The sequence below is a fragment of the Lynx canadensis genome, chromosome F1 (genome assembly GCF_007474595.2).
Source record: "Lynx canadensis isolate LIC74 chromosome F1, mLynCan4.pri.v2, whole genome shotgun sequence".
Taxonomy (NCBI): Eukaryota; Metazoa; Chordata; class Mammalia; order Carnivora; family Felidae; genus Lynx; species Lynx canadensis.
In genome coordinates, this window is record NC_044319.2 from 3,014,663 (window position 1) to 3,027,317 (window position 12,655).

The 12,655-nt window shown below is 35.8% G+C and overlaps 1 protein-coding gene across 9 annotated transcripts in view; it reads right to left on the reverse strand.

Annotated features, from left to right (window-relative positions):
• CDC42BPA (CDC42 binding protein kinase alpha) overlaps positions 1-12,655 on the reverse strand; it is a 317,618-nt gene that overhangs the window by 241,934 nt on the left and 63,029 nt on the right. For all 9 annotated transcript variants that reach the window (XM_030301801.1, XM_030301804.1, XM_030301802.1 and 6 more), the window contains exon 2: positions 9,240-9,331. In XM_030301801.1, the coding sequence (XP_030157661.1) occupies positions 9,240-9,331 (92 nt within the window). The remainder of the gene's footprint in view (positions 1-9,239; positions 9,332-12,655) is intronic.

A 12,655-nucleotide genomic window follows, 5' to 3' on the forward strand; every position in this document is an offset into this window, starting at 1 on the left:
AACAAAAAATTCCAGATGGTTTCACTGGTAAATTATCAAACATTTGGGGGGGGGGGGACCAAATATACATAAAATATTTTTTTAAAAAAGCAAAAAACAAAAACAAAACTCCTTCAATTCATTTTTAAGTCCAGCATAATATTAACATCAAAACTTGACACAGACATTATAAAAAGGAAATTATAGGTGAACACTCTCCATGAATTATAGATATGAAAATAGTTAAGAAAATACTAAGGAACTACTGAATAGGGCAATATCTCAAAGAATAGTAAGTCATGATCAACTGAATTTATCCCAGAGGTTACTTTAATATTTGAAAAATCAATCATATACCAAAGGCATAATCCGTGAAAGAAATAATTGATAAGCTAGACTTCGCCAAAATTAAAAACTTCTGCTCTGTGACAGACATTGACCTGGGAGAAAATATTGGCAAAAGACACACGATAAGGACTGTTATCCAAAATAAACAAAGAACTCTTAAAATTCAACATGAAGAAGACAAACACAACCCTTAAAAAACGGGCCAAAGGTGCTCACAGACGTCTCACCAAAGAAGATACACAACAAGCCTGTGTAAAGATGCTCCACACCCACCCTGGGGACCTGCAAGTTAAAACAACCATGAGATACAACTACACACCTGTTAGAATGACCAAAATTTAAAGCACTGAACGCCCCAAATGCTGACAAGGATATGGAGGCTACAAGAACTCTCATTCATTCCTGGTGAAAACGCAAAATGGTACCGGCCACTTTGGAAGGCCTTCTGGCAGTTCTTACAAAACTTTAATAATACTCTTATGTCAGTCATCCAGGAATCATGCTCTTTGGTATCTGCCCAAAAGAAATGAAAACTTATGTCCATACAATAACCTGCATGTGGGTATTTATGGCAGCTGTATCATAATTGCCAAAAGTTGGACACAACCAAGATGTCTTTCAGCAGGCAAATGGATAATAAAAACAGTGGCATATTCGGACAATGGTATGTCATTCAGCACTAAGAGAATGAGCGATCAAAAGCCATAAAAAGACATGAAGGGAACTTAAATGAACATGGAAGAAGGCACTCTGAAAAGGCTACATCCTGTATAATTCCAACTATCGGACATTCTGGAAAAGGCAAGACTGTAGAGACGGTAAAAAGATCGGTGACAGAGGATGAGGGAGGGAGATGATAAACAGAGCAGAGGATTTTTAAAGGCAGTGAAACCATTCATGCGACACTACGTGGTGGGTATGTGTCCTTTATACATTTGTTCAAACCCAGACAATGGGCAGCACCAAGAGCGAACCCTAATGTAAACTGTGACCTTGGGTGATGATGATGTGTCACTGCAGATTCACAGACTACACACAAATGTATCACTGGAGTGCAGGATGCTGACAGTGGGCGAGGCTGTGCACATGTCAGTGCACATGGCTGTGCACATGTCGGGTACATGGGAACTCCCTGTACTTTCCACTCAATTTTGCTATGAACCTAAAACTGCGCTAAAAATTGGTCTATTTTTAGGGGCGCCTGGGTGCGCAGTCGGTTAGCGTCCGACTTCAGCCAGGTCACGATCTCGCGGTCCGTGAGTTCGAGCCCCGCGTCAGGCTCTGGGCTGAGGCTCGGAGCCTGGAGTCTGTTTCCGATTCTGTGTCTCCCTCTCTCTCTGCCCCTCCCCTGTTCATGCTCTGCCTCTCTCTGTCCCAAAAATAAATAAACATTGAAAAAAAAATTAAAAAAAATAAATAAATAAAAATTGGTCTATTTTTAAAAAGTCAATCAAATAACTAACCGTACTAACAGAATAAAAGGGAGAATCTATATGATAATTTCACCAGATGCCCGAGAAGCATATGACAAAATTCAGCACCCATTAGTCATTAAATTTTTTAAACTCTCAGCAAACTAGTAATAGAAGACAGTATCTTCAATCGGTTAAAAGGCACCTCCACCAACACCTACCATTAACGCCATACTTAGGCAGTGAAATGCCGAATCCTTTCCCCCAAAGCTCAGGAATAGGTGTCTCAGGACACCTATTCAGTATTTTCCTTGGGATCTGAACTAGTGCAATAAGTCAAGATAAAGAAATAGAAGGTAGAAAGTCTGGAAAATAATAAGGAAATTGTCCCTAGTCTCAGACAAGGTGATTGTTTACAAGAAAATCTAAGAAAACAGCAATTAAAACGATAAAAAACTGTCCAAAAAACAGTAAGTGAATTGAGGAAATCACGTCAGATACAAAAGTCACTGATGTATCTACATATTAGCAGCATTCTAGCTAAACATAAAAATTTTCAGTCTCATCTACCATAGCATCAAAAAACATAATATACTTAAGAATAAATTTAACGAAGTATGAACAAAACTGTATACTAACATAAGACAATCCTAAGAAAAATTAAAATACACCTTAAAAAAAAACAAGAGAAATACCCTGTTTATGAACTAGTAGACTCAACATTATTTATATGTCAGTTCTACCAAAACTGATCTATAATTGAATATGAACCCATGTTCAATGATGAGTAGGCATTTACGGAAACTGACACAGATTTTAGAATGTATGCAATACGGCAACAATCCTAGAAGAGCTAAAACAATTTGAAAGAGAACAACGTAGAAGGACTTACCCTCAGACTTCACTACATGCTCTCAACTTTTCAGTGTAAAGCTAGAGGGATCAAAATCAAGATAGTATGAGACTGGCACAGGACAGACAGAGAGAGATCAATGAAACAGAATAGGAAAAGCAGAAGAAGATCAAGATTTATATGGTCAGCTGATATTTCTGACAAAGGTGCTGAAGTAATTCAATAGGAGGAAAACAGCTTTTTTCACTAAATGGTGCGGAAACAACCGCCTATCCATTAGGAAATAAATGAACCTCAATCCTTAGCTCACGTGACACGTGAATTCATTCAAAATAAATCACCAAACTACACATCATAAGAGCTAAAGTTATAAAACTTTCAGGAAAAAACAGAAATATCTTTGTGACCTGGGTACGAACCCAAATTTCTGAGAAAGTACATAGAAAACAATAACCATGGGAGAAAAAAATTCATAATTATAGCATCAAAATTGAAAACTTCTGCTCATAAAAACATTTTTCAGAAAATTAACAGGCAAGCCACACAGCCTGTGAGAAAATACTGACAAAACATCTATCTGACAAAGGACTTTTACAAATATAAAATATAATGAACTCCTAGAACTCAATAATGAAAATACAAATACCTCAATTTTTAAAAATGAGCAAAACATGTGAACACATACTTCACGAAGAAGATAGAAGAATGGTGAATAAGCCACAGAAACACCTATAACAATGCTATTTAAGACCATGAGCGACTATTACACACCCACTAGACTAACAACAAAAAAGTATTGGTGAGAACCACGGAACGTGATAGGAATGTAAAATGGTATAACCTCCTTAGAAAAAAATGTGCCAGGTTCTTTTAAATTTAAACATACACCTACCAATAACAGAGAAGTTCCAGTAGCAGGTTTTGTCCAAAGAAGAGAGAAATGTATTTCCATAAATACTTGTACAATAATATGCATGTCGGCTCTATTCCTAATAGCCAAAAACTAGAAACAGCCCAAATGCTCATCAACAGAAGAATGGATAAATTGTAATATAGTAATAAAATAATATGTTAATCGGCAATAAGAAGAGAATATTCATACATTCGATCACAAGGATGGATCTCATCAGACATATTCTGAGCAAAAGAATTTGTACACCAAAAAGTACCTATGGTATGATTCCATTTATGTGAAATTTTCAAAAACCCAAAACTAATCCACAGTGAAAATTTAGAACAGTGGTTGCCACTTGGACGCTATGGGAAAGTGACAGGAAGGGGAGCTTGCTAGGAAGATGGAAATATTCTGTATCTTCAATAAGGGTAAATCTATCTATCTCTCAAAACTCACAGCATTATATGTATACATAATTAGTGTACTTCAACATGTATAAAATTTACCTCAGAAGAGCTAGACAACCAAAAAAAAAAAAAAAATTACACTCCTAGTCTCAATGGCTTCACTAGTTTCCAAAGAAATAATACTAATCCTCTACAAACTCTGTCAAAAAAGCTGAGAAAGCAAGAACACTTCCCAAATTGTCTTATGAGTTAGGTATATCATTCCAAAATTAACAAGATAGATAAATTAAAGGCCAATCTTTCTCGTGCACATAAAACAAAAAACTGCTAAACAAAATATTAGCAAACCAACCCAACTTACATATATTAAAATGATACATCAGGAACAACTGAACTTATACAATAATGCAGTATTGATACCTTTAAAAACTAGCCAATATAATCCCAACAGTAGCCAAATAAAGAAGTTAAATCATATCATCAAAACACATATAGAAAAAGCTTTTGATAAAAGTTAACTCCTATGCATGGCAAAAACTCTCAACAGACTAGGACTATAAAGAAAACTTCCTTAACCTGAAAAAGAGTAACAGTACAAACAAAAAAGCTGTAGCAAACTTCAAACCCAATAGTAAAATACTGCACACTTCCTCCTGAAATCACAAATCAGGTAAAAATTCTATTTTCACGACTTGAATTCAACATTTTCTGGAAGATCCTCTCCACTGCAATAATACAAGATAAAGAAATAAAAGGCATAAGGATTGGGAAGAAAGAAACAAAAGCTGTCATTATTTAGAAATATGATTATGAAAAATTCAAAAAACTTACAGATAAACTAAATTAATATGTCAAGATCCTTATATACAAGATGAATATACAAAAATCAATTGTATTTCTATTCTAGCAACAAAGTTATTAGCAAACAGAATTCTATAAAAAGCTCATCCACAAACACCAAACACTCATAAATAAATGTATAAAACCCATAAAGAATAAAATGAACCTTGACCTGTACCTCAAGAAATACAAAATAATCGATACCAGATGGATCAAAAACTGAAATATAAAAGACATTTTTAAAGATTATAGAAGATGACACAAGAAAATGTCTAAATGACCTTGAGGTTAGAAAAAAAACTTCTTTCAAGGAACACAAAAAGGGCTGATCAATAAAGAAAAGTTTAATTAACTGGTCTTTACTAAACCTAAGAACTTCTCTTCAATAAAAAACCCATATGGAGAGGGAAAAGCCAAGCCACAGGAAGGAAGAGATATTTTATTTAATACACACACACACATTATCTCCAACAAAGGATGTAAATCCAGAATATATACCAATAAGTCCAACAACCCACTCCCAATTCCCCAACCTCAGAATGTGCACTTCATGAAAAAAAAAAAAAAAAATCTAAGTTATATAAAGTGATATGAAAATGGGCTTAACTTATAGAATTTGTAAAGAAATCTTAACTTAAAGAAATGTAAATAAAATCATAATTCAGTGTTACTATTCATTCACCAAAAAAAAAAAAAAAAAATGGCTTAAAGGTTAAAAAAAAAAAAAAAAATTACCAAGTATTGGTGAGGCTGTAACACAACTGAGACCTTAATATGTTGTTGGTAGGTGTACTGGTAAAAATGATAAATGGGTAACCACTTGGAATTATCTGGCACTATCTACTAAGCCTGAATATGCCCACCCCAGTGAGCCAGCAATTCCACTCCTAAGTTTACATCCAACACAAATGAGTGTCTTGCCTCCCAAAAGACATGTACAAGAACGTTCGTAACAACATTAATAACGTGGCCATAAACCATCAACAACTTGAATCCCCACAACATTAGTATGAATAAATAACTTGTATATTTATACAAAGGAGTACTATGAACCAATACAAACAAGATGAATAACACAAGCATATCTTGAGCAAAATAAGTCACAAACAAGGACATATATTAGAATTCCATTAATATAAAATTCAAAACCAGGTAAAATAAGTCTACGGTGATAAAGTCAGCAGAGATGGTTAATATGGAGGTACTTACATAGAGGAGGCAATGCATGCCTATCTTGGTCTGCATAATGGTGACACAAGTTCATGCAAATGCAAAAATCCACTGAGTTAGGCATGCATATAACTCAATTTTTAAAAAATTTTAAGACCTTAAAATAAACATATTTTCAGACAAATAAAAGCAGACACTTTATCATCAAACATGATGAAATACTAAAAAGAATTTTTAAGTCAAAATGAAATGGTATCAAAGGGAAGTATGTGAATGTAAAGTATGTGACTATGAAGAGCAAGAGAAAATGTAAATGTATGAATAAGCCCATGTGAACAGGGACAGTAATTTTTAAGGTTTTAAATATATGTAGAACTAAAAACATAAGAGCAATGACAAAAAAGGTAGAAGTCAGGTAAATGAGAATCGGCAAAACACAAATTTACCAAGGACACATGTGGCAATCTCTAGGGAAACCAACAAAAAGTAAAACTAAGAAATTAATAAATGAGAGAAAAAATAATTTAAAATACTCCATTAATCCAGGAATTGGGAGACACATAATACTGAATGGGCAAGACAAATATAGAAAAAAAATTACAGTACGTAGTGTATTTACACTAAGTATCAACTGACTATATACTCCAACTAAAAGACAAGAGATTATCAGAGTGGATTAAAAAACAAAAACTGGGGCACCTGGCTGGCTCAGCTGGTAGAGAATGCGACTCTTGATCTCAAGGTCATGAGTTTGAGCCCCACATTGGGGGTAGAGTTTACTTTAAAAAACAAAACAAAAACTATACTCTACTTAACAGTAAACATACATAAGATTCTAAAAAGCTAAAACTACAAGGAAGGAATAAGATATTTAATGCAAATGCTAATAAAACGAGCTGAAATCATTCCACTGATGTCAAATTAAGGACAATTTAACTCCAAAAGCATTACTTAGAGATGACAAGGATCATTCCACTATGATAAAAGAGTTAATCACCAGGAAGATGTAACTTTATATTTGTTATCAGTGAAAACTGAAAGAAAGAAAATAAAGAATAAATAAGGAAATGACAGATCAAGCAGAGAAAATAATGAAGTAAGGATGTGGAAGATTTAAACAAGGTTAATGAATTTAACCTAATTAGTATTTCTAGAACAATGCACAGCAAATTTCTAAAGACTGAAATCACACAGGGGCACCTGGGTGGCTCAGTCAGTTAAGCGGCCAACTTTGGCTCAGGTCATGATTTCGCGGTCCGTGAGTTCCAGCCCCGAGTCGGGCTCTGTGCTGACTGACAGCTCAGGGCCTGGAGCCTGTTTCAGATTCTGTGTCTCCCTCTCTCTGATCCTCCCCCGTTCATGCTCTGTCTCTGTCTCAAAAATAAATAAACGTTAAAAAAAAAAAATTTAAGACTGAAATCACACAGTAACTGTTATGGAATTACACTGCACTCAATAACAGAAATATAACTACAAACCCTCTAATATTTAGAAATTGAGCAACAAACTTCTAAAGTAATAAATTTTTAAAAACCACACAAATAGTGGAAATTTACAATCATACTGGAAATCACATTGTATTTTGAGCAAAATAACAATGAAAACATGACATAATAAAACTTATCAGCTGTAGCTAAAGCTACTTAGAGGAAGATGTATAGCCTTATAAATACACATATGGAAAGAAGGGCTACACATCAATGCTGTAAGTATCTATCTCCAAAAGCTATGAAAAGGATAGCAAGTTAAAACCAAAGAGAATAGAAAGAAGCAATATTAAGAGCAGAAATTTCTGAAACAGAAATCGAATCTACAACAGAAAAATTCAAAAGGCAAAGGTTAATTCATTGAAAAAATAATAAAACCGATAAAGCTCTAGCATGACAAATGAAAAAAGCAACAGGTAAAAATAATCAACAGAGTATTAAGTGTGAAAAATTAGATGACATGGATGGACTCAATCCAAACTAGTCTGACTTCCACTACAGATATTCAACACATAATCTCAAACAGTGTCACCAGCAACCTCGAGGGCCCACGGTTTGACAAGTGAAATCTTCTAAGCATGTAAAGAAAAAATAATAACAACCTTCCCAAACTCTACCAGAGAATGGTAAAAGAGGGAATACCTCCCTCTTTTTATGAGGCCAGCATAATCAAAACACCAACATCTGATGAGGATTTTAAGTAGGAAAATTACAGGCCAATTTCTCTCAAAGATCCTAAGCACGTACACATGTTCACAGAGCAAACCAAGAGCAAGGAACCATAAAAAGGGTAATACAAAGTTGGGCTTAGGTTAGAAATGCCAGGTTAGTTTAACATTTGAAAATAAACTGGGGTAATTCAATACATTAACAGAGCAAGAGAGAAAAGCCTTAAGTGTCTCAAAAGATGCAGATAAAACATCTTAAAATCCAACACAATCCATAATTGAAAAAGTAAAATTAGCTAAGTTACTACGTGCAAAGTCAAACAAAATTCAGTTATATTTCTAACTATTAGCAAAAAAAAAAAAAAAAAACCCTAGAAAATGAAATCTAACAATTCTAATTAAAATAACAAAGAATGTCACAATCCTTCATTGATTGGCTGACCTAGTGTTAAGATGTCAATTATCCACAAATTGATGTCTAAAGAAGTTTTTTTTTGTTTGTTTTTTTTTAAGGGTATTCATTTATTTGGGTGGGGGGTGGGCACGAGCAGGAGAGGGGCAGAGAGAGAGAATCCCAAGCAGGCTCCACGCTATCAGTGCAGAGCCCGATGGGAGGCTCTGTCTCATGAACCGAGAGATCATGACCTGAGCCAAATCCAGAGTCAGAGCTCAACCGACTGAGCCACCCGGGTGCCCCTACGAACTGATCTCTAGCTTCAGTGTAATCCTAATCAAAATTCAAGCAGATGTATGGGTATGGATTTTTAAGAGTGATTCTGAAATTGAAATACTCACTGTAAAATTACATGAAAATATAAAGGGCCAAGAACAGAGGAGGAGAGGGAGGATGTTGGAGGATATACACTACCAGATACAGAAACTTCTTAATCTAGAGTAACGTAAACCAAGTGTGGCAGTGGCACGACGAGAGACAAATAAGCCGTTGGAGGAGAAGAGAGTCCAGAAGATCCTCAACCTTACATTGACATATGAAGAAGAAAAATATCTTGGAAAAAAATTCCATGCAGAAATATTTCATCCAAAACTCTAATATATTTTCTGATCAACTGTATCAATTACGACAGCAAGGAAATCATACTTGAGTTAAACTGCCTCACAGACTGTATAAAATCGCTTCCAAACCAAGTAGCAGAACTTTTATAAAAACTCTATTTCTTACCTCTCCAAAAGCTCCTCGACCAATCACCTTCAATATCTCAAAGTCTTCTCTATGTAGACGCATCTGTTTCACTTTAGAAGTAAATGGTTTGGCTGAAACAAAAGAGCAACATTAGTCACTTTCTTAATGAAATGTGAGGCAAATTAGGTACATATAATGGTATTTCTTAAACAACAAAAATTCAAGTTATGATTAAGAATGAAGTCAAAGTGTTTCATAATCCCATCACACTATATTGACAATAGATTTAATATCCATAAGAAAACAATTTCCCTTATTTCTTTTCCTTTTTTTAATGTTTATTTTTGAGAGAGACAGAGCATGAGCAGGAGAGGGGCAGAGAGAGGGAGACCCCGAATCCGAAGCAGGCTCCAGGCTCTGAGCTGGCAGCACAGAGCCCAACATGGGGCTCGAACTCACAAACTGCCAGATCATGACCTGAGCGGAAGTCAGATGCTTAACCAACTGAGCCACCCAGCACCCCAATTTCCTTTATTTCTTATATGTGAATACATTTTTGTTGAGAACATATTGTTAAACACCTAATAACATATGAAATGATGCAAAGTAACAGGGAGGTACAAACGAGGCCAGTTTATTTTCATGCTAAACATTCTGCATATTCTAGCTCTCAAAGCTAGACACATACTTGAACACAAATGTCCGAGAAGTAAAAGCAAATTTCATGGTACCCAAGGGAGTTTCAGCCAAGAAAATTCAGATTTCTTTCACATTCATTCATTCATTTATCCTTTTAACACACCCTCAGCAAGAGTTTACACTATACAAAGCATGGTGGCAATCACTAGAGTCTGAACACATAAGATTACACTACGGTACCTTCCTTCAAGAAGTTCTGAGGCTTTAGGACAGAGAGTAGGCACATGTACAAAATGTAACAATGTGATGAGACTTCTAATGGAGGTAAACATAAAGTACTTCAGACGAGTGAGAACAGAACACTAAGAATTCGCAGATATACCACAGGAACTGGACCTTGAGGACTAAGTAGAATTTTGCTACTTTGACTGGGTTTGCAGTGCAGACATTCCAGGCACAGGAGGCAATACAAGCAAATGAAGAGAGGAGGGATATTAATTTGAGGTGGTAACATACAATAATCCATTGTCATTATAGAATTTTGAGAAGAAATGCAAAGAAATTGAAGATGGAAAGTGGAAAACATAAATGGCCTTAAATATCATGGAAAGAATTTAGACATATTATTAATTATAAGGGATAAACTGACATTTTTAAAAATTACAGAATCAATGTACATTCTGCTGCCTCTAAGACAAATTTAGACCTGCTTCCTTCCTTCCCCTCATGTCCCTCTTTATTCTCACACAAAAAGGAGTAATGTGATTAAAAGGTCATTATGTATGGATATCTGCAAATCAATCAGTGTGATACACCACATTAATAAAAGAAAGGACAAGAACCACATGATCTTCTCAACAGATGCAGAAAAAGCATTTGACAAAATAGAGCATCCTTTCTTGACAAAAACCCTCAAGAACGCAGGTTTAGAGGGAACATACCTCAACATCATAAAGGTCATATATGAAAGACCCACAGCTAATATCATCCTCAATAGGGAAAAACTGAGAGCTTTCCCCCTAAGGTCAGGAACACAACAGGGATGTCCACTCTCAACACTGTTGTTCAACATAGTACTTGAAGTCCTAGCCTCAGGAATCAGACAACAAAAAGAAATAAAAGGCATCCAAATCAGCAAGGAAGAAGTCAAACTTCCCACTCTTTGCAGAGGAAGTGATATTCCACATGGAAAACCTGAAAGACCCCACCAGAAGTCTCCTACAATGGACACATGAAGTCAACAAAGTCACAGGACACAACATGTTGCATTTTTGTACACCAACAATGAAGAAGAAGAAAAATCAAGAAATCGATTGATCCCTTTTACAACTGCACCAAAAACCGTAACATAGGAGGAATAAACCTAATCAAAGAGGTAAAAATTAGATCTGTACTCTGAAAGCTATAGAACGCTTATGAAAGAAACTGAAGACACAAAGAAATGGAAAAACATTCCACGTTCATGGATTGAAAGAACAAACACTGTTAAAATGTCTATACAACCCAAAGCAATCTACACATTCAATGCAGTCCCTATAAAAATAACACCAGCATGTTTCACAGAGCTAGAACAAACTATTCTAAAATTTGTACAGAACCAGAAAAGTCCCCAAATAGAAAAGCAAAGTGGGAGTCATCGCAATTTCAGACATCAAGCTGTATTATAAAGCTATAGCCATCAAGGCAGTATGGTAGCGGCAAAAGAAGAAGAAAAAAAAAGACACATAGATCAATGGAACAGAACAGAGGACCGAGAAATGGACCCACAACTATATGGTCAACTCATCTTCAACAAAGCAGGAAATACAGGAAAGCATATTCCAATCCAAGGGAAAAAGTCTCTTTAACAAATGGTGCTGGGAAAACTGGACGCAACATGCAGAAGAATGGAACTGGACCACTTTCTTATACCATACAGGAAAACAAACTCAACATGGATGAAACACCTAAATGTGAAGCAGGAAACCACCAAAATCCTAGAGGAGAACACAGGTAGCAACCTCTCTGCCCTTGGCCATAGCAACTTTTTACTAGACACATCTCTGCAGGCAAGGGAAACAAACGCAAAAGTGAAATACTGGGACCTCATCAAGATAAAAAAAACTTATGCACAGCAAAGGAAACAATCAACAAAACTAAAAGGAAGCCTACGGAATGGGAGAAGATATCTACAAATGACCTGTCTAATAAACGGCTAATATCCAAAATCTATAATGAACTCGTCAAACTCAACACCCAAAAAATAATCTGGTTAAGAAACAGGCAGAAGACATGAAGAGATATTTCTCCAAAGAAGACATACAAATGGCCAACCGACACATGAAAAAATGCTCAATGTCACTCATCATCAGGGAAATGCAAATCAAAACCACAATGAGATGCCACCTCACACCAGTCAAAACAGCTAAAATCAACAACTCAGGAAACAACAGATGTTGGCAAGGATGCCGAGAAAGGGGAACCCTCGTGCACTGCTGGTGGGAATGCAAACTGGTGCAGCCACTCTGGAAAACAGTAAGCAGGTTCCTCAGAAAGTTAAAGACCAAACTACCCAAGGACCCAGCAACTGCACTACTAGGTATTTATCCAAAGGTATCCAAAGGATACAAAACTACTGATTCAAAGGGGCACATGTACCCCAATGTTTATAGCAGCGCTATCAACAATAGCCAAAGTACGGAAAAAGCCCAAATGTCCATCGACTGATGAATGGATAAAGATGATGTGGTATATAAGTACACCGGAATATTACTCAGCCACCAAAAAGAATGAAATCCTGCCATTTGCAATGATCTGGATGGAACTAGAGTGTGTTA